General features: G+C 35.5%; 2 protein-coding genes across 2 annotated transcripts; one reads left to right on the forward strand and one right to left on the reverse strand.

Annotated features, from left to right (window-relative positions):
- Nucleotides 1-496: 496 nt before the first annotated feature.
- LOC131438640 (glucose dehydrogenase [FAD, quinone]-like) lies at nucleotides 497-2,257 on the reverse strand. The gene is made up of 2 exons (XM_058608790.1): nucleotides 689-2,257; nucleotides 497-630 (listed from the first exon to the last, which is right to left on the reverse strand). Exons 1-2 carry the CDS (start codon nucleotides 2,078-2,080, stop codon nucleotides 580-582), a joined length of 1,443 nt encoding a protein of 480 aa, XP_058464773.1. The 5' UTR covers nucleotides 2,081-2,257; the 3' UTR covers nucleotides 497-579.
- Nucleotides 2,258-12,436: 10,179 nt separating this feature from the next.
- On the forward strand, nucleotides 12,437-17,302 carry LOC131438645 (sphingolipid delta(4)-desaturase DES1). The gene is made up of 2 exons (XM_058608798.1): nucleotides 12,437-13,650; nucleotides 16,581-17,302. Exon 1 carries the CDS (start codon nucleotides 12,669-12,671, stop codon nucleotides 13,632-13,634), a length of 966 nt encoding a protein of 321 aa, XP_058464781.1. The 5' UTR covers nucleotides 12,437-12,668; the 3' UTR covers nucleotides 13,635-13,650; nucleotides 16,581-17,302.
- The last annotated feature ends 5,803 nt before the right edge of the window (nucleotides 17,303-23,105 follow it).

The raw sequence follows: 23,105 nt of genomic DNA on the forward strand, positions 1-23,105 counted from the left end.
TTTTCATCGGGACTAATTTATTTGTACTACGTTCCGTCTTCGACTCATCAGCGCATTAGCAGTTTACGTTGATGTGATCCTTGTCTATTGGCAATATTACTATGCTTTTTGAAGAATGAAGCAAGAAATGATATTGATTGTTAGGAATGGTCCTTCGATCGAATAAGAAATTATATATCAACAATCATTCAATCATTGCGACTTCTGCAGAAACCATATTCTATCAACCAGACCAACGATTAAAAAATCTACTTACTGGTAATTTTGTGTTTCAATTTATTTGGCAAACTTGTGTATGCTTATATTACCAATAAGAATCACAAACATCAATAGATATAGTTCATCGAGCATGGTTTTCTTCGTTGAGAAAGTTCACCTTCAAGAAATAGTTCGCTAGTGCTGCTATAACGGAATTCGGATTTCCGCTGGGCAAATTAGGCATAACGGATCCATCAATTACATACAGATTATCTAAATTATGCACTTTGAAATCCCTGTTCGAAACAACAGCTTCTGGATCATGCTTAGCTCCCATTCGACAAGTTCCAATCGAATGGTATAATGTGAGTGTCAATGCCCTTATGTAGCACTCCCAGTACGAATCACTTCCGAAAAAAAGACTTTCGCATCCTGGAAATGGTTTTGGATTAATTTCCGCTCCTAATTCTTGCATCGCTGGTTGATTTACAATATTCTGAAGTATTTTTAGTCCTGTTATAAGAATTTCAATATCTTCTTTTTCTCGTAGGTAATTCGGGTCTATAATTATATTGGAATGTAAGTTTGCGTTCTCTATTCGAACGTAGCCTTTGCTCTTAGGATGAAGTAGAATGGGAAGGATAGTAACGGATTGTAATCCTTGGTCCACCAATGTTTTGAAATAGTTTTGCCAAATATCCTCACGTAGATTAATCACATTTCGCAAATGCAATCCTGCATCAATTGTAATTCCTACTGGAAGCACCATGAAACCAAGCTTGTGACTGAATTTAGACTCTAGATTTACAAATCCAAGACATTCGCAACCTCCAAAAGATAAGGACGAATTCATTCCATCGTTTATGACATAGTTCCATATATTTGAAGGATGGATTAGATCTATTGGTTGGATTGGCATTTGTTTGCTTATAAGAACTAAATCCATGCCGGTAGTTATGTGGTCTTGGAGATTCTCGCCTACCGGGAGATTTACTATTGTCTCAATACCAGCGGCTTTCAAATGTTCTTTGGGACCTATTCCACTTTGAAGAAGTATTTTGGAACTACCAATTGTTCCAGCAGCTAGAATTATTCCTTTTGAAGCTTTTATATGATATGTTTTACCAGCTTTGTCCAAAATTAATCCAGTTGCTTTATGATTTTGAACGATCACTCGGGTTACTTGAGCATTTAAAGTAATTTCATGCTTTTGTTGCAAATATTCCCAACAATAATGGCTTGCCGTTGAACGTCGGCCATACCTAGTAGTTACGTTCGGCTTATAAAACAAATTCTTCTCTAGACCTGCCTGAACGGCAGCTTTAACAAATGATGTACCTAGACCAGTCTCAAATGTTGGTAGTTCAATTGGAATCATTTCATCTTCACCCCATCGGTCGAAATATTCCAAAAAGCTATGCAGTTCATCTTCATGATCAAACCACCCATCAAAATCTTTGGTTTCCGCTTTGTAATGTATCATATTGTTGAGCATATGTGTTCCGCCAAAAACCTTACCCATTGGCCATGCACTTCGGTTTTCATTTAGTGCAGCACAGGCATATTTTTGCGGTTCTGTTCGGTATTTCCAATCGTAGTCAGTTCCTTGTAGAAGCGGTTGTAAAAGTGGAACATCCATCAGACTAGACCGCATTGAACCCGCTTCCAGGACTAGTACATCATTGGATGGTATCCCTGCCGCGATTATAGAACCAGCTGTTCCGGTGCCTACTATAATGTACTCATATTGACGCTTGTTTGGTGTGTCGCTGTAATATATCCGATAAAAATGATATGAACTATTCAGTACTATCCACAAGATCGTTGATCCCAACAAATAGAAAGTGTAAGTTGTGCAGATGTAGACTTTCAGTCCGATCATGTTAGAATTAAATGCTGTTATTGAATATTTTCCGTATTATGAAGATGTTCCTGATATGAAGGATAATACTAGATGAAGAAAATTGACTATCCGGAATACCATTACGTGTCACTTATTTTATCAATGATTGTTGTTTTGTATCATTTTATAATGTATAGCTTATCGCAATGACGACTATTATTCGTAGTATTAGTAGCAGAGATGCCAGGTAAAAAATTCAAATATTCTCAGACAGGGTTGCAAAAGTCTGTATTTCCGAAAAATTCTCTCTCTAAAGTATGATACGCTAAAAAGACTTGACGAGAAAAAAAAATTTGCGATGATTTCATTTCGATGCAAATTTTCACGAAAGTCTGCGGAAACCTCGATGTTTGAAAGTCTGGAAAAGTCTGCACAACAAAAAATGTTTGCAGCACTATGTCTGCATAAAATGTTCAAAACGACGTATGTAACATTTCTGCTAAATCGAGAAAAGCGATGTTGAAAAATAATCGTGCAATTTCAAATCCTATTTAAAAATGAGTAATTGAAACAACTTCATCTCTTTACTAAATCGTCTAATTTGTATGCGTGCAACGTAGAACAGTGACTTATTCACAATTTTCAACTACAGAGATAACTTTTAGGCAAAAACGACACTTACGTCGTTTTGTAATTTGGTCATGTACATTGGACAGTATGATAGGTCGGTTTTTCCTGGTTGACTTGACACAAAAGTCGTTTTGCTTCTGTTAATGACGTCGTTTTGCAAAAGTCACAGTGTTCATTCGTCGTTTTGTTACTCGCACTTGTGTGAAAGCCAGTTTTGCTCGAAAACATTAGTAAGAGCTAGTTTTGCATATCAAGTGGAAAAAAATGACAGTCGACTCGTTTTAGTGTGTTTTGATAATTTTCGCTTTTGTTTGACGAAGGATTCATAACGGTTTCTACGATTGGAAACAAAACAGTTTCTTTCCAAATTAATCAGCGTATTTTTCAACAAGCTTAATAGCAACTCGATCCCATCAAATATGTCCAACTCTACAGCAAGTCTCACTTTCATAATATCACACTAGATCTGCTTTTTCGTGGAAAACTATATTGTCGTAAGTCCGCGCATACACTTTTGTTTATTCTTTGGTACATTAGTCAAAACATTGTCAATTGACGAAAGTAGCATTAATGATTATTTTTCATTGATTTCGACATACGTCAAATGTGTTGACAGATTTTTTAGTGAATCTATAGTGAATCGAGAAACGGTGTTCGGGTAGTGCATGTATTAGAACATTCCTAACAAAATGCAATAAAAATCTCGGTTTGTTTACCTTTGTTACTAAGGTCGTAATGAACATTTTATACAGATGTACGAAATCTGCAGATTTACAGACAAATCTGCAAATCTGGCATCTCTGATTAGTAGTACCTGTCAGCAATATACATGCTCTTACGAAATAACTTAAAAGTAAGTCACATTTTTAACTTTTTTTGTGCATAGGACACATAACCGTATTTTGTGTTGAGACGTATCTATAACGCACACAGACGCGGTGTTTAATCATGTTGGTTGGAAACGTGCCGTTATGAGCCAATTTATTCTGATACCTGATGTTGGTTGGAAGTCTAATATTAATCTCATTTCTCGGCTAATTTTTCAAAAGGGCGTATAAGCAAGTGACAGTTTCTCTTTGTTTACTTTCTCTTCCATTATTTACCAAGCGGTTTCCACGTTCATCACTCAACTCTTTGCATGAAATGATACCCGAAACTTTCGACTTTCAAAAAGAACGAATCTTTTTAATCACATCACAATAATCGAAAGAGAGAGTGATTAAAGAGAAACCGACGACACGACCTGCCACTCGACTATCAACATTACTCTATCCATCCATCGGGCGTTTAAAGTTTTGTTCGAGCTTCCTGGTTTAAAACTAGTCCACCAAGCCGATTGAATGTAGATTTTTTGATAACTCCAGGCGACCACAGTGTTTCTATAAACTTGGTGGACATATCAGCATTGTTTAAGGTTGTCAAATATTTTGAACGTGCCTGTTCAACGTCACTAGTTTGTAATTGCCTTGCTGGATTGAACTTCGAAGTGACGATTGGGCTAGATCTATGTAACCAGTAACCAGATTTCAGAGGTGATTTCAAAGCATTTATGAAGTCTTGTTCCAAGCAACTAGCAGCGTTATTAACAATAGCACACACTCCGTCTAGTGATTGCAACTCATTTAAAGTATTTGGTTCCATAGAACTTTTTTCGAGATCGAACTAAAAAACACAAAGCGATTATAAATCCATTTATACGAAGATAAACCACTCAGCTCTCGAATGAATTATTGTTATTCCACCAATGAGGGCATCAATGTCTTTCGCATTCAGTTTATCAACCGATCCACCACCAGATGTGTTCCCTGATCGTGCATTCCAAGTAAAGAAAAAAATTTGAAGAATCGTTCTACCGATGTCAAATTATCTTTTTTGATTGCATCATCAAACTTTTGACAAACGACGTCGCGGATCTGTGTCGTTTCTTGTTCTAGTGTAGAAACAGCTTTTCGAACGGAAGCTATCGATCCAGACACGTCATCAGTAATTTTTTGTAAAAAATTTTTAATAATGAAATGTGGAATTATTCCATAACTATTTCAAACTGTTTGTTTATTTATTCTGGTGCTCCTTGGTAACTAGTTCATAGCAACTTAAACAGTGTTGCTCAAATAATTAGTTTTTGTCATTTTCATTTCATTTTCAAGTGTGTTTAATATTGTATACCGTCAACCGGCGAAACAAGATACGTAAAAAAATTCTAAACTGATCTCAAAACTACACAAATCGATAGCCATTATCAGTAGGCAACTAAACAAACCGATTCCGGCTATTCTGATTTCCGGTCTCCGGTTCCGGAAGCACCGGAAATAGTGGTCATATATTCCAAGTGGATCTCACTCACTTTTCTTAGCGATGGTTTGACCGATTTCCACAAACTTAGATTCAAATGAAAGGTCTCATGGTCCCACAGGGAATTCCTGAATTTCATCCGGATCAGACTTCCGGTTTCGGAGTTATAGGATAAAGTGTGTGGAATATTGTACACTGACAACATAAATTTAAATCGTCGTTTGTACGAAAACTAGTAGAGTTTGTACGTCATGTTAGTTGGTGGCAGTACGAACCGACTTCGATTATACCGATTTTCGGGTTCCGGTGCCGGAAGTACATATAATAGTGAACCCACTTCGTTTTCTTAAGAATGACATACGCGAGCAAAGCACTGTTTAATTCTGTATGTTATAGTAGTTAATGCACAAACAATCACTTGGTTTCTTTCAAATATCAAAGAGAAATTTTTTAAATAGAATACTATATATGAGAAAGGCATCATTACACCACTAGGTGGATTAAAACAGGTTTTTTTCATTTATCAAAAGAGTTACCATTGATAAAGAATTATCTATAATTTACTGATTTGTATACGTCCAAGCGGATTTCAGGCGGATACAGACTAAACACATATTGCCAAAAATTAGAGTGACTATAATCAGAGTGGCGACAGCTGTTCGTTTGGAATGACAGCTCCCAGTTCCAAACGAGCAAACGACCTGTCAATTCAATGTAAAGCTAATGGAATGTTTTGAATTGTTGCCAAAATTACGGATGAGATGTCGTCACTCTGGTTATAGGCACTCTACCAAAAATAAATACAGAGTTGTGCCTACTTCTCATCCCGCAACGCAATACAAACTCGAATCCATGCTTTGCTACGATATTTACTTGCTTCTGGCCTGTCGCCACTTCATTTCGGGTGAAAATTATCCAAACAATAATTTCGGGTGAAAATTACCCAAACAATAAGTAAAAACAAGAAATGAAAAAATAGCCTAGATGACTACAAGTACATTTTTAATCGGGCCAGATAATGAACTTTTCAAACATACCGTACGTAAAATTAACTGAAAAAATATATATTACAGATATATAGTACAAACCAATAATCTCAATAATCTTAAATAACCTATAATAGCTGATTGTTACTGGCTTTAATACATGATTTTATTACCACAGACAAACTACTCTGGAAGCATTTTATGAACCGCTGTCCAAAATAACTCATTCTAACCCTCAAAATTTCATTTCCTCTCAATTTCAACGTTCAACAAACAGCGCTCATGAACTATTTTCTTATTAAAACCATCTGCACCAGTACAAGTACAACGAAAGTTTTTTTTAAATCTATATACAATAATTGGAATTAAACTTAAAAATACTATTGCTTGTTAAAATAACTCCCCCGGAAATGTTCTATTAGTTCAAATATGTTGATAATAAGAAGTTTATTTAGATATGATTTTTTCATCTATCTTATCTTATTAGTTTTTTATTAATAATTTTGAGTTCATCTCCTTTCTGAAGCAGTAACGGATTAAATATTGTGGGAATCCCATACACTTTAAAAATAATAACATCATAATCATTCGAGATCGGAAGCATTCCGTGTTACGAGATTTGTTCGCCTCCCAAGTAGCAATCCGCGACTAGTTCCGATACGACAAGGTCCAAACTACGTTGCAACAAGAGCACGAATATGTGTTTTATGTTATACTGGTTAAAATATGGTGACAGCAATGTTTCATCATAACATAACTAGTTACGAAATAGTTATTTAGATTTCCAATCATAACATCTTTGTGTCATATTGAATTAAATATATTTTATAAGCTATCTTTACTTAATCCAAACATATTTTTAATCACAACAATGCTTCTAGCCACTAGTTAAAAATAAGTTTATTTGACTTCAATAGTAGCAACCCGTAACTAGTTTTGATACCACCTAACCCAACTGTGTTGCAACAAGAGCACGAACATGTTTTTTATGTTATACTGGTTAAAAAAAGTGACAGCAGTGTTTCTTTATAACGTAAACATTAAACTGACTATCATTTGTAAGTTATCGTTACTTGATTCTAACATATCTTTAATCACAACTATGTTTTTAGTTACTAGTTGAAAAAAAGTTTATTTTCCGTTGCGAAACCATTATAAATACGGGTACGTATATGTGAATCGTTACTGTGAATTGATATAGCAATAACTTAGATATTATAAGATTATAACATATAATTTCTTCATTACTTCAGATAGATATCGGTAAGTTTTCCCAACGTTATGATAACTAAAATGCAAACAAAACAACCTTTGTTGGCTTGAATATGGCGAACACAATATGGAGTCTCAAGAAGTGTATGAAACGTAAATAAAACCAGGATATTACTTTTTTCGAAACTACTTTTTGCCGAAAATAGTGAAAGGCAGAAAAGTCATTTTTGTTCTATGCATTGTGATAATATTATAGTTCTCATGATATATGAATTTAAAATGATGAGAAATCACTCTACTTGGAATAATTTTGAGCATTCTGAACATAGGGTTATTTTGTTGTTTAATTTTTATATCTTTATAAACAGATTTGGATTGAAGGCGCATAAAAAACAGTGGAGTAAAATTGAATTCCGCTCGACAGTTTTTGGATCGTTGTGAAATTTGTACCTTGTATCAAGTTTGTGACTTAAAGTACTCTTCTGCTTTTTTATTGATGATAGAAAAGTATTCTGGATTCTTTCAATGTTTATAATGTCGATGGTGACTAAGTACTACTTGGAAACAAGTTATTTTCAAGTTATGAAAAGATAAGTTATTTCAGTATGGCATTATAACGTAACGACAACATATTTTTGGCCGATTTAACAACTAGTAGAAACTGCGCTTTTTGAGTCATGCAAGTGGTTAGATGTTAGTAACAATCACTCAAATATCTGGTTGCAAACTAGTCACAAACAAGCTAGCGTAACAAAAATTGTTACTTGGGCTGTGCATCACACCGTATATGACCGCTAATGAGATCCGTATTCAATTTTCGAGGACGTACGCGATCTGGAGATAGTTTGGCCGGTTGGAGAACAACGTAACGTACATCAAAGCAATAATTACCAAAGATCCTGAGAGTTTTTTTCTAAATTGTGTTGATACAATTAAAGAGACCGCAAACGTTTACTTTAGATGGTCGCCATGGCTTGAGCAGAACCTAGAACGCACTTTTTTTCATCGTAACGGGATAAATAAAGGTTACTAGGGTTACGGAACGGCTGTTCCGAAAACAATAATTTCTCAGACTGCGTTGCTAGTTTAAACCGTTTTTCAGAAGATTTCATTTTGACATTTCGAGTTATTGAGGGGCACGTCGTGTCGCCGGCAAAACAGTTTATGTTGAATTGTTATGTTACCCAGTTGCTCATCAAAGCCGCTAGGCAGACACAAAGTTTCTGCTACTTGTAAAACATATCGTTAGTTTGCACCGAAGTGCAATGTCTTAACTAACTAACATGAGTTTCGGCATATACTGGTCGAATCAGATATTGGTCACATAGGTTTTACCCTTTTTGTGCCATAATCGTTTAGTATATTTTATGTATAGTATTCGACTCGTCAGTGCATACCAGTTCGTGTTTTTTTTTAATTATAGAGGTCATTCGCCTCTTCGAACCAGAAAAACTTTCTGACCGTATGTGCGGTGTTGGAAATCGAACCCAAGTGGGTTTCGTAAAAGGCATCGACTTACCTATTATGCTATACTCGTCTCCACACGAAACATAAAGTTTTTCAAAGTTGAACCTTTTCCTTGGTTTCAATAAAGACTGTTTTCCTAAGATTGTAAGTAGAACCAGAAGAATTTACATGTAGAGATAGTCGGATTTCGAATATTTGAACATCTTTACATTATTTTTATTCGGATACGCGTCGTGTTTGTTTGAAAAAAATTAGTTCACATTGCGCCAATCTATTTTTACTGTAGATAAAAATCACGAGTTAGTGCCGACTCCTGGAAATCGTGTGAGAAGTGTTACAAATGGAAAATTTGTTTGATAGCCCTCTACGAAAAAAAAACGTTCAACGGAAATTCTCCGTTGGTCCAGTACGTTGAACCGTTGGTCTGATGAATGTTTAATACGCATCGCTCAACGGGAGGCTGACACGGAAATTTCGTTTGCCTATTTTGAAACATTGAAACAGACTTTTGAACTGGGCGCCATTTTTCCGTACAACAAACCCGGCAGACAGAGGTCCATTGTTGAGCCATTTTCAATATGAGGAGTTGGAGCCCCGTTGGATTTGTTTTACTAGAGAATTTTGGGAGTTTCTAATAATCTAGTTATTAAAATAAACACAAATTACATGTAGACTCCTTCTACTTCGCGTAGAATAACAACACATTTTCTTTTTATATAAAGAAAACACTCAATTACATTATATTTTACGCATTATTTTTAATAACGGCCAATAAACCACCTGTCAACTTCCACTTTCGAAAGAATACATTATATTTCACGCGTTATTTTTAATAACGGCCAATAAACCACCTGTCAACTTCCACTTTCGAAAGAAAATGCAAGCGAGTTATGAAAAATAGAGTATTAAATTTAACACCAGACGAAAGAGAAAACTTTTGTCTGCCGTTTACTATTATGACTTACTCTCAGCGAGCGCCGAGTCATTCGAAATTATTCTTCAAAGTGAATGTTGATAGATGGCTTATAGGCCGTTATAAAAAACGCGTGATTTGTAGGAAAGAAAACAACAAACCATTCCAAAAAAAACTGAACGTGTATTTTGTTCAGTAAACGCTCCACGCCTAACAAGATCTACCCGCTTTCTCAGCGGGAGGCAAGAGAACTTTCTTATCGTTCCGAAAAGATTGTGCTGTGGTCGCAACGCATTTTTTTTTCTTCGCATGGCTACCTTCTTAAAAAAAAAACGTTCAACGGTGGTCCTTCATTGGTCCAATACGTTGGATCATTGGTTCAATGAAAGTTCAACGGGGACCTTCGTTTGCCGATTTTGAAACAGACCGTTGAACAGAATGCTATTTTTTTCGTTCAACAAACACCGCAGACAGAGGTCCAATGTTCAGACATTTTTAATATGAGGAGTTGGAGCCCCGTTGGATTAGTTTAACTGGACAATTTCCGAAGTTTTTTCCACTTATTTTTTTAAATTAACACTACGTACCTGTACAATACTTCTACTTTAAGTAGAATAACAACAAATCTTCTTTCTATATGAAGGTAATACTTAATTTTAACAATATATTTGCAAGAGAAAAAGCAACAACAAACCGTTCCAGCGAACTGAACAAATATTTCGTGCAGTATGTCGTTCAACAAGCGCTCAACGACCAACAAAATACAGCCGCCTGCTGAGAGGGTTACAGGAACTCTAAGCGGAACGATTCAGAAAATTAAATATATCGTTCCAAAACGAAACGGAGTGACTTTTCGAAAGTGGCCACCCTTGTATTTTGGTGTTGTCGACAGAGATGCCAGATCTGCAGATTTGTCTGTCAACCTGCAGATTTCGTATTTAGTGCTGCAGACATTTTTTGTTGTGCAGACTTTCGCAGACTTTTGAAATAGACGCGACCTTTTTTTTGCTCGCCAAATCAGTTTTGCGTATCACACTTTATAGAGAAATTGCTGACTACAGATTTTTTTAGCAGCCCTTACACGTGACAATATTATTGTCAATACAAAGTATTGTCAATACCGTCAATCCAATTGACTTGGTAACTTGAGTCCGCATTTTTCGAGAAAATCAAGCGTTTGGAGCTTCAAATATTGCAAATGAACATTGAAATATTGAGAGATGAGTTCATTGCACATATTTGGCAGTTTCCTCTCTGTAGAGAAAGTTTTGTCGGATTGATGAGCAGTTTTGATTTTTTGACAATATTTTCGTCAATCCAATGAAGTTTCCATTACACGATCAAAAGTATTGTCAATACTCCTTGTATTGACAATAATATTGTCTCGTGTAAGGGCAGCTTTTCGGATATACAGACTTTGGCAAACCTGTCTGACGACATTTTAAATTTTTATCTGGCACCTCTGGTTGTCGGTGTTCTATACAGCGATGTCAGATCTACGGAAATCTCCGCAGATCTACGGATTCGAACATGTACTACGTAGAGTGCCTATAACCAGAGTGACGACATCTCATCCGTAATTTTGGCAACAATTCAAAACATTCCATTAGCTTTACATTGAATTGACAGGTCGTTTGCTCGTTTGGAACTGGGAGCTGTCATTCCAAACGAACAGCTGTCGCCACTCTGATTATAGTCACTCTAGTACTACGGATATACGGATCCGTAGACAAAATCTACGAAAATTGGATTTTTTTTCTACGGAAATCAAAATTTATCAACGGAGAACTATGGAAACTAGTTTTGTCGGTTCTATACATGACCGTCGACCAGTGATGCTACTTTTCGTTGAAGTCAAATTGTACTTATACTAGTACATTTATATAAACTTAACAGCTTTAAGCTCTAATCCACAAAGGCAGGCTTCCAATAATGACAGATCGATAGCTAATACATGCATGGTTACAATTTTAATTGGACAAGCAGAGAATACGCAGACGATATAACAATATTTAATTATTTTCCTTTTATACCAAAAGATATAATGCTAGATCAGAGAATTTCTGATAAAATAATGCTAAATCCGTAGATTTCATATGATTCATCCTCAGAAAAGACAGAAATCCGTAAATTTGTGGATGAATCCGAAGGGTTGACATCACTGCCGTCGACAATCTCATCATCAGGTCGATCATGAGCAGAGATGCCATTTATACAGATTTATCTGTATTATACAGATTTTTACATGCGCATACAGATTTAATACAGAGTACAGATTTATTACAGATTTCTTAAATTTAATACAGATTTATACAGATTTCACCAAATATATTAAGGAAAAAATTAAACTATCTATTAGTATTGGAGCTATCTATTAGTACTTGATTGCAATGACGAGATAAACGTTTAGGAATCAACGTACAAATCACTTTTTAAAATAAATATTTTTTGTGCAGATATTGAATGAAGAACACTGAAATCCATTTATATTAAAATTTGTAACTAAATTGAACTTAAAAGATAGACAAGTCTTGGCATCATGAAAAACTATTGCCAGACTGACAGTTGTATTACCTGACTTGACGTTGCATATTGGGTTTTGGAAATCCATCTCAACTTATGAAGTGAACATTTTCAAATTAGACAAGTATATGGGACAATAATTCAATTGTTGTTGATAGGAAAAAACTATAAAATTTCGTCGATGAATATAATATAAGATATGAAATTTAATCTACCATTCTATAACCATAATCTATTGGAATAACAATTTTTAACATAATTGTATTAAAGAAATTTCATTTTATTAGCGAATACAGATAAATACAGATATTTTATACGAATCAATACAGATTTTCTATGAAAATATCTGGCATCTCTGATCATGAGTATGACTGCCGTGTGAGTTAGTATTGTGTATATATACTTACGTTGTGTAGTTCTTTCTATCGCAATATCGAGCCGTCCGGTAAAAGTTTAACAGTGGAAAAAAATCCGTTCATCATCCACTTGAATAGCCGATTTCTTCAATGTAGCTATAGAAAACAGTTTTTTTTCGGGCTCTCGATTGTGGAGATATTGTGTTTTTATTTTCAACATATTTTTGGATCCTTTATCACGCATCAAAATGGGACAGCACGTTTCCAGAACCGATTTCGAGTGGACATACACGGAAGAACCGCACGCTAGCCGTAGGAAATTAATCCTTCAAAAATATCCTCAAATAAAGAAGCTATTTGGATATGATCCTCAGTTCAAGTGGGTGGCCACTGGTATGGTGTTGGCACAGTTTGCTATGCTTTTCGTGATGAAAGATCAATCGTGGAAAATGATTTTTCTTCTTGCTTATTGTTTTGGAGGTGTCATTAACCACTCTCTTATGTTGGCCTGCCACGAAATTGCTCACAATCTAGCTTTCGGGCACTCAAGACCGATGGCTAACAGACTGTTTGGATTTTTCTGCAACCTACCCATCGGTTTGCCAATGTCTGTGAGCTTCAAAAAATATCACTTGGAACATCATCGATACCAAGGAGATGAAGTGATTGATACAGATTTACCGACACTACTCGAAGCGAAGCTGTTTTGCAATACTTTTGGAAAGTTCCTGTGGGTCTGCTTGCAACCATTGTTTTACATTTTCCGGCCGCTAGTCGTAAATCCTAAACCACCCCAGAGGCTAGAAATCATAAATGGTGTTATTCAGTTGGTGTTCAACGCTATCGTTGTATACTTTTTCGGCTGGAAAGTGATGTTTTATCTTGTGATTGGATCTCTTTTGGCAATGGGGCTTCATCCAGTTGCCGGTCATTTCATTTCGGAGCATTACATGTTTGCCAAGGGTTTCGAGACTTACTCTTACTACGGGCCGCTCAATTGGATTACTTTCAATGTAGGATATCATAATGAACATCACGATTTCCCAGCCGTGCCGGGCCGGTACCTTCCTGAGGTAAAAAAGATTGCGCCGGAATTCTATGACACAATTCCACAGCACACATCTTGGACGGCAGTTCTTTATGATTTCATCACCGATCCCGCGATAGGGCCGTATGCTAGAATCAAACGGAAGGCGAGGGGTCTGGATTCCTAAACACCTAAAACTGAGGGTAAGTCGACTACTATATTCTTATCTTATCGGTGTATCGAAAATTTTACGAAATATCGCAATGTATTGTGTGCGCCTGTTCGACAAACGAGTCAATTCAAACTATTAGAATTAAGACCTGGTATAAATAAAAATCAGATAACGCTATTTGCGAATGATAACTAGTGTCATCCGGTTTTTCAAAATTGTGCGATTGTCATGTGGTATACAATTTGACTAGGAGCTCATTTATACTTGTGTAGGTGAAAGCAGTTTGAAACACATTATTATACGTTTTTATTGTATGTTCTGTGTACTCTACCCGGTGTGGCTACGTGCTGTATGTCAACGTTTATTTTGTTCTTGTTTGCCCAAGTATTCGAGTGTGGCATGAATGTATCCTCATCAAATTATATATATAGTTAACGTCCAACTTGTTACAGTTACTCATGATAAGTATGAGTCACTAGTTAAACTATCGATTTGCGTTGATTGTTTAATGAAGTGAGCGAGACGCCACTGTTAATATAGAATTGAGATACGCTGCCTTACCAACGAGACAATGAACAGAAATTGTACAATATTTTTGATTTTTAATTTATTATTCAACGTATGTTCTGTTATTGTGATGATGATTAGACGGTTAAGCAACATCCGTTTGATTGTTATCTTAACTGACGTATTTCAACTGCTAATTAATTTGAATCATAAAGGCTTACTGGGTATTTATTTCAATGGATGTCTTATCTACTATTTGTAGTGACACAGCGCGTATATGCAGGGTTTATATTTTCAAGTTGCAGGTGTTTTGCCTAGACATCTAGGGTAACTGTACACATATTCTCCTACAGTCCTCCACTCATCCGATCAGTTAGAGTTGAATATAGTCTCTCCGTTCAATCATTTAGAAAACGTATGAACTATTAATGAATTCTATGAATAACATGCCAGAACATCTCGAGAAAAATTACCTCTATAATCGACCACCAAAGTGGTCTGCGGAAGTCTGAACGGATTGTGACCTTTGGACATAAACAAAATTCTTAACTTTGTCGTATGATATACTACTTTGATCAAAAAGTTCCCGGAATCACCACTGTATGGCGCTCTCGGTCGCCCAATTAGGTTTTTTTATGTTGCTACATCTGTCATTGATATTCTAACAAATTTCCAGTTTGATACCTGGACATTTGTAAAAGTTACGCTGTATTGAGTACATCTGCGATTGTGCGTGTCCTCGATTTAGTACAATTTTCAAAACGGAATTGAATTTGCAACAACGAGTTTGCATTAAATTTTGAGTTAAAAATGGCTTTAATGGTGCGACGACGTTGCAAGTGTTAGAAGTGTGTTTCAGCAACGATACTCTGAAGCAAACAGTCGTTTATTAATGGCACGAACGTTTCAGAAGTGGCCGTGAATCTGTGAGTTGTTTTCAATCGAAAAAGAAAGCGATGCTCACAGTTTTCATTGATTACAAGGTTGTTGTGTATCATGGATTCCTTTCGCAAGCTTAGACCGTCAAAAATGTGTTTTTTGCGTTATGAGACGTTTGTGTGGTGCAATTTGCATCAACATAACGCACCGTCACACAATACCATCGTTATTTTGGCTAAAAACGAAACGAATACCATCCAGCAACCACAGAATTCATCTGATTTGTCTCCCTGCGACTTTTTCCTATTTGGTCGACTCAAGAAACCGCTCCGTAAAACGCGTTTCAGCAGCACCCGGGATGAGATTATAGAAAAATTGCTTATGGCTCTGATGGCCATACCGAAAACTTAATATAAAAAATGCTTCGAGGATTGAATCAAGCGCTGGCATAAGTGTGCTGCAGTCAATGGGGAGTACTTTGAAGGGGACAATATCGATTTTGATGAACAATCTTGTATTTTAATTTTTCTGAATAAATTCTGGGAACTTTTTGATCAAGGTAGTATTTTTCAATATTTCACTTCCGATATTCATAAGATAGTCTTATGAAATACACAACAATTTTTGAACTTGTTTTTTAAATCAACTGTTGAAAACCATTTTGAAGAAATTTTCACTCTGAACCGATCCATACCAAAAGCTAGCCACAACACTTATTTTAGCGATTTTAACAACTTGTTTTCGCCTGAAACAAAAAAAAATTGATTTTCTTTTCTTTATGATACATTCTTGATGCATAACGGTTTTCCAAAAAACCCGCCCAAAGTTAATTTTCACAGTTGGTTTCAATACTGGAATAATAAAATGTGTGAAAATAAATAATTTATTAATGTCATGACGAAATAATAAGATAGAATATGGAAGTCGGATTCAGATGAAATTCAGAAAGTTTTTATCGAACCATAAGACTGTGAATTTTACAACTATTAATCGAAAATGGAATCACCCAGAACGGTACACTTTTCATTGATTGAATTGAATTCATTGATTATTATGAATTCGTTTGTACCCATACAAAAAAAAGACCTTCTACCAAAGTTCGTGATAATCGTTAAAACCATCTCTGAGAAAACGATTGAGTTCCATTTGGGCGAAATTGAACAATATTCTCGGGGCTTCTGGTATTGGAAATCGGGAACCAGGATAGCCAGAAAATCATGTCAGTTTTATTCTTATTCACGCTTATTCGCCATGCCATAGTAACTTTAACACTAACTATTAACAAAATCTGTCAGTTGAAAGGAGGTATGATCTCATCATTGGGTGAAATAAATAAGATTCAAGACACACAATACGTTCGCAGAGACACAATTTTATCTAATCTTAAAATTTCATAGCTCATTAAAATACAGTCGTTTGACAATTGAGCACAGATAACTCGTATCATAAAATAACATACTAAGCTAAGGGCATAAGATATCTGTGTATAATTATAAGAATCTAGCAGTACTTCAATTTTGTTTCTTATCACGCGTTTTCCATTTTATTAACCTAAAACTATTTCCTATTTTTCAGAAATCTCAACACTATCGTCCACGATATATATATTATTATAAAGTATGACTATTTTTTCCGGATTCCTCAAAATTGACCTAGGAAAACAAAAACAAATGCTACGATTTATATAGGTATTGAGTATATACAAACTCTAGAAGTGTAATTTTTATCTACGTTGGTTGTACAAACTTGATGGCCATTGTTTGTTGTTTTTTATTTGCTTAGTGTTCGCAAACCTTTTCAATGCCCATCTTTGCGAATGAAATAATGTTAATGGATGAAATGAATTCATTTACATCAGTCGATAGTCTAATATCAGGATATTATTTCATGTATTTATTACTCGGATCTAGAATTTAATCGAATTGTTTAAACCAGTTGCAGCACCGGTCTGCTAATATTTTGTGTGTGCTTCATTCTTTCTTTAGTTATTGGAAAACTAATAAAACTAGTTAACCTAAATAACGAAGCACGCTCGGATTTATAGTTAGAAGAACTAATTGAATTGAAACTGACGGGTAGATTTCGCTTTCTACAGAAGGTTTAGACGTCACTAAATATTGAGTCCTAATAGAGAGTAATCTAATCGTTAACCGAACTAGAACTGAAACTGATGATCTATGAATGTCAAGAGTGTAAGAAGGATACCTAACAAACCAGTTGCTTAATAGATACTATATTTCTAACCAAATGTGCAGATGTACTGGAATATATGTGTGGACTAGAATCTAGTCTATGAAGAGCGATGCAATGCAATGGTATTCGAACATGAACGAAAAAGAAATCCCTGGCTGTTTGGATTACTTCAAAGGGAATTCCTAGTCGAGCCGCGAACTGCTACTTTATTTCAGACATCTACTTCGATTAGGCCAAAACAGTCAATGCCAGCCAAAACACTGGCAGAATGCTTCATCTACTAGAAGGATTTCACACTTCGAGTCAGTAAGCAAACAAGCAGGACTCTGAAACAGAATCCAATGGCCAAATGGCATTGTCCCTCGCAAGTTCAAATTCAGTTTTGTCGATAAATTCGCAAGAAAGTTTATGATCTGGCAAAGCATTCGCAGCTGAATTTTAAAATACCAGATTTTCGTAACAAACAAGACCATGGATTCCCAAATGTTTTCCTAAAGCTGCCAATGAACCTGAACAATTTTGCTGTCACTACATTTCGTCGAAAATGACGTTGAAATTCTCTCTGCTACCCTCAATTCTCCCCAGTTGAGAAATATTGGACAATTTGGCCAAACAGAAATAAAAGAAAAGTGGAAAGGTGACTTGACTTGCGACACGGAGGAAGAGATGGTATAGCAATGGCCGTTTAGATTAGCCAACAGTTTATCCAAAGTAACGGTTTTTATTGGGAGTTTGTTTTTTAGTAAGGATTACTCTATTGTCTGAAAGTTATTTTGAAAGTGTAAAATGACGTCTCTACTCAGTATTGTTTAGTAAATCATCATGAATAGGTTAACTCCAGAACAATACTTCCAAATCGTGAAAATTTATTTTCAAAATCAGTGTTCAGTTAGCTGTTTATAAAGAAAATTCTCTTCAGTGATGAGGCGCATTTTTGGTTGAATGAATATTTTAACAAGCAAAATTACAGATAATCCACACACCGTTCAACGATGACCGATTATTTCATGACCAGTTAGATATGATCGAAGCCAATTCAAAAATGATCAGTTAATTCCCAGTCTATTCAACTTGGAGATCGTTATGTGATGATTGATTTTGTCGAACGCAGCAGCGAAATCGGTGTATAGAATCAACTTGTAGACCTGCGGTGTATAGAATCAACTTGTAGCTGTGCTTGTAGGAAGTGTACTAACTTTTCTTGGAGATGGCTGAACCGATTTTCACAAATTAAGATTCAAATAAAAGGGTTCCCATAGCCTGCTATCGAATTTCATTTGGATCCGACTTTTGGTTCCGGAGTTACATGATAATATGTGAAAATTAGAGAAAAAGTGTGGACTCAATTTTCTCTGAAATGATTCAACCGATTTTTACAAACTAAGATTCAAATAAAAGGTCTTATTGTTTCCTAAAAAGCGTGATGAGTGGATAATTGCCAACTTCATTAGTTTTTTTCACAAACGGTAGTCAAAAACAAGTACAAATCGCATAAAACTATCTGATGAATTCTTCCAATTTGTAGAGCTTTTTAGTTTGTGGGCATAAATACTTAATTCGGCATACCCCCTTTTCCTGATCCGGAAGCACCGAAAGTGGTGAAGAACAACTCCGAAAACAGAATTCACTACGATTTCTCTGCGATGGTTGAACCGATTTTCTCAAATCTTGATTTGAATTAAAGCTCATATTATCTTTAAAGTTACTGTGAATTTCATGCGGATCTGAATTCCGTGATAAGTGCGTGATAATAAATTGAAATTTATTTGAAAAAAAAAGCAATTTGCACAGCCGGTAGTGCAACAATACCGTGCCGTTGTATAATAGTAATAATAATGATAATAATCACCATAATAATAGTAATAATAATAATATCAATAATATTCCTACTACATATTTTATACTGCTGATTCATGCTATTTAGCTTGACTTACACATGCAGAAGTAACAGAAACGCAGGTTCGCTTCGTTCGTTAGAGTTCGTTTAATTGGTTTAATCGAAATAGAGCATGATATAGTAAGTCTAGGTTTAACCACAGACAGGACACTCAAATTAGATTATTCAATCATTTTAACGGTCATTTCGAATATTGCTTTAGTTGGGACAGTACTCGCATATGGCATGGTGGCGCCACGTTACCCTATCAAAAACATCCTGTCTGTCATCTAGACTGTGTTCATTTTTTTCATTTACCAACAGAGTTGCCATTCATACAGAATTACCTGTAATGTATTGATTTGTATACGTCCATGCTAATTTCCTGCAGGGTACAGATTTAATACATATTGCCAAAACTATATACAGAATTGTACCTACTTCTCATCCTCCAACAAAATACAAAATCGAACCCGTTTTGTTACAATATTTACTTGCTTCTAATCTGCCGCCACTTAATTTCGGGTGAAAAATACCAACACAATCAAAAATAGTGTAGATGAACAACGTTGAGGAAAAATAAATGGTTACCTTCCAACATCGCTAAAAAGTGAAATATATTATCAACGTTATCTAATAATTTATTGTGACGATTCATTTCTAAATATTATGATGAAATCAGGCATCCCTGCAAGCAGCTGATCGGTGTTGGCAAAACGAGGAGGTAAAAAAAAAACTTTTACATAACTCAAGGGGTGTACCGATAGTAAATAGTATAGTAAAAACGTGTTTAATCCACCTAGCAGTGAGATGATACCTTCTTTTATCAATCCGCATGTGTTTTTTGCATGAATATTCTTCGGTGTTTAAGTTTTCATGACATTATTTTAATGACCGTCGTTTTAAGCGACAATTTGAGATTTTAATCACTCATTACTCTGTAATGTCGAAACTGCAAATCGGATCGAATTTGAATCTAAAAGTGTGATAATCGATTAAACATGCCATGATATGTAAGCACAGACTAACAGACATGACAGTATGAGTAAATTCTTATAAAAATAATTTTTCGTGATGCACTAGTTCCACCTATATTGTACTGCGCGAACTATTTACTATCGGTACACCCCTTGTGTGACGTAAAAGTTTTTTTACTAGTTGGTTTCCCCTCTTTTGTCAACACCGATCAGCTGCTTGCAGGGATGCCTGATTTCATCAAAATTTTTGAAAATGAATCGTCACAATAAATTTTTGGATTACGTTGATAATATATTTAACTTTTTCGCGATGTTGGAAGGTAACCCTTTATTTGACTCAACGTAGTTCATCTAGACTATTTTTTATTGTGTTGGTAGTTTTCACCCAAAATTAAGTGGCGGCAAACCAGAAGCAAGTAAATATTGTAACAAAACGGGTTCGATTTTGTATTGCGTTGGAGGATGAGAAGTAGGCATAATTCTGTATATAGTTTTGGCAATATGTATTAAATTTGTATCCTGCATGAAATTCGCATGGACGTATACAAATCAATACATTACAGGTAATTCTGCATGAATGGCAACTCTGTTGGTAAATGAAAAAAATAAACACAGTATAGATGACAGACAGGATGTTTTTGATAGGGTAACGTGGCGCCATCATGACACATGTGAGTACTGTCCCAAATAAAGGAATATTCGAAATGACCGTTAAAATGATTGAAGAATCTAATTTGAGTGTCCTGTCTGTTAGTCTGTGATGTAAGTTCCACTTTAGAGTTTACCATGATATGTAAGCACAGACTAACAGACATGACAGTATGAGTAAATTCTTATAAAAATAATTTTTCGTGATGCACTAGTTCCACCTATATTGTACTGCGCGAACTATTTACTATCGGTACACCCCTTCTTCTTTTTCTTCTTCCTTTCTGGTTGGCGTCACCTCACTTGAGATGACGCCGAATTGATGGCACAGCAACTAAGGCTATATTGCCAGTTAATTTTCGTTTATAGTCCAGTGGACTTTCTTTTCACTTGACTACAAGCGAAAATCTCGCTGTGTGGCTGCGTCGAATCGTCAAAGTACGGCTGAAAATCCTTTCTTTCTTGCGAAATACTCGAATTTTCCCCGGACTAACACGATGCAACGTGCTCACCCGTTGAGAGTTTCACCGGAAGTCGGGTACACCCCTTGTGTGACGTAAAAGTTTTTTTTTACTAGTTGGTTTCCCCTCTTTTGTCAACACCGATCAGCTGCTTGCAGGGATGCCTGATTTCATCAAAATTTTTGAAAATGAATCGTCACAATAAATTTTTGGATTACGTTAATAATATATTTAACTTTTTCGCGATGTTGGAAGGTAACCCTTTATTTGACTCAACGTAGTTCATCTAGACTATTTTTTATTGTGTTGGTAGTTTTCACCCAAAATTAAGTGGCGGCAAACCAGAAGCAAGTAAATATTGTAACAAAACGGGTTCGATTTTGTATTGCGTTGGAGGATGAGAAGTAGGCATAATTCTGTATATAGTTTTGGCAATATGTATTAAATTTGTATCCTGCATGAAATTCGCATGGACGTATACAAATCAATACATTACAGGTAATTCTGCATGAATGGCAACTCTGTTGGTAAATGAAAAAAATAAACACAGTATAGATGACAGACAGGATGTTTTTGATAGGGTAACGTGGCGCCATCATGACACATGTGAGTACTGTCCCAAATAAAGGAATATTCGAAATGACCGTTAAAATGATTGAAGAATCTAATTTGAGTGTCCTGTCTGTTAGTCTGTGATGTAAGTTCCACTTTAGAGTTTACGGTAATTTAAGGTACTTCCAGAGCCGGTATTCAGGAACCAGCATAACCCAAACCGATTCGTATGGCCATATGACGAATAAATTACAACAGTTTTGAGTCCAACTTTGAAGCTTTTCGGGATTGTCATCTTCTATATCGGTTTGAATTTTAAAAATTCATCATCATGTAATTCGAGAATCGGAAGTGGATAAAATTCATTAATTTTGTATATAAGTTTATTTTAGTTTGAATTTTTGTTTCTGAAATTTGAATAGTAGCTGTATAGTTTACATTTGTTTCAAAATATTTGAAAATCAGTGAAGACATCTTTGAGAAATCATAGCACGAATTAATTTTTTAGGTGCCTTCTGAATCGAAAACTGAATACCACTAAAACTGAAAAAAGTTAATTTTTTATCGACTATCCAAATCTGCTAACCCGATAAACCTGATTAATTTATGTGGAATAGACATTTTTATACCAATCACCCTGTATCCCCGAAACCGGAAGTTGGATCTGACTGAAGAGCAATATGTTTTATAGAATCTTGAAACTTTCCATTTGAATCTTAGATGATTCTTAGATTTCATTTGAATCTTAGATCGGTTCAGCCATCTACGAGAAGAATGAGTTACACATTTTTGATTTCGTTTCACATATCATCCTGTAGTTCCGGAACCAGAGGTCGGAACCAAAGATAATTCAGGAACTTTGTTTGGGAGCATACGACTTTTCCTATGAATCTGAATTTATAGAAAAGAAATTTTCCGAGAAAATGGAGTGAAATTATTTGTCATACACGCATTTGCTGATCTCGACAAACTGATTCGAATGGTATATGGATGTTATGTTCTTTCAGCATTTATTGCTGTAAGCAGTTTAAATCAATATAATTAAAACAAAATCTGCCATCATCTGGTTTATATATGTCATATTCGATCGACTATGTTGCCAAAAACGAGCCGTGCTAAAATCGGTCCGAGGCTAAATGTCATGAAAAAGGATGCTGTACACAGCCTTTTTGGTACTTAGAAACAATTGTATGTAACAGTATAAAAATCGTGTTTTTCGTTGCTCCCTAGCATTGCTTTGTCATACAGCGCTCAAAACTCCTACTGCTGGAATAGGGGAAAAAGTCGTTTACACAAAAATTTCGATATCTCCGTTAAAAATGAACGGATTTTAACAATCTATGACTTGTTGGATAGCTATTGCCGTGCCGAGTCTAAGTTTGAAAACATATTC

Source organism: Malaya genurostris, chromosome 3 (genome assembly GCF_030247185.1).
Source record: "Malaya genurostris strain Urasoe2022 chromosome 3, Malgen_1.1, whole genome shotgun sequence".
Classification (NCBI taxonomy): Eukaryota; Metazoa; Arthropoda; class Insecta; order Diptera; family Culicidae; genus Malaya; species Malaya genurostris.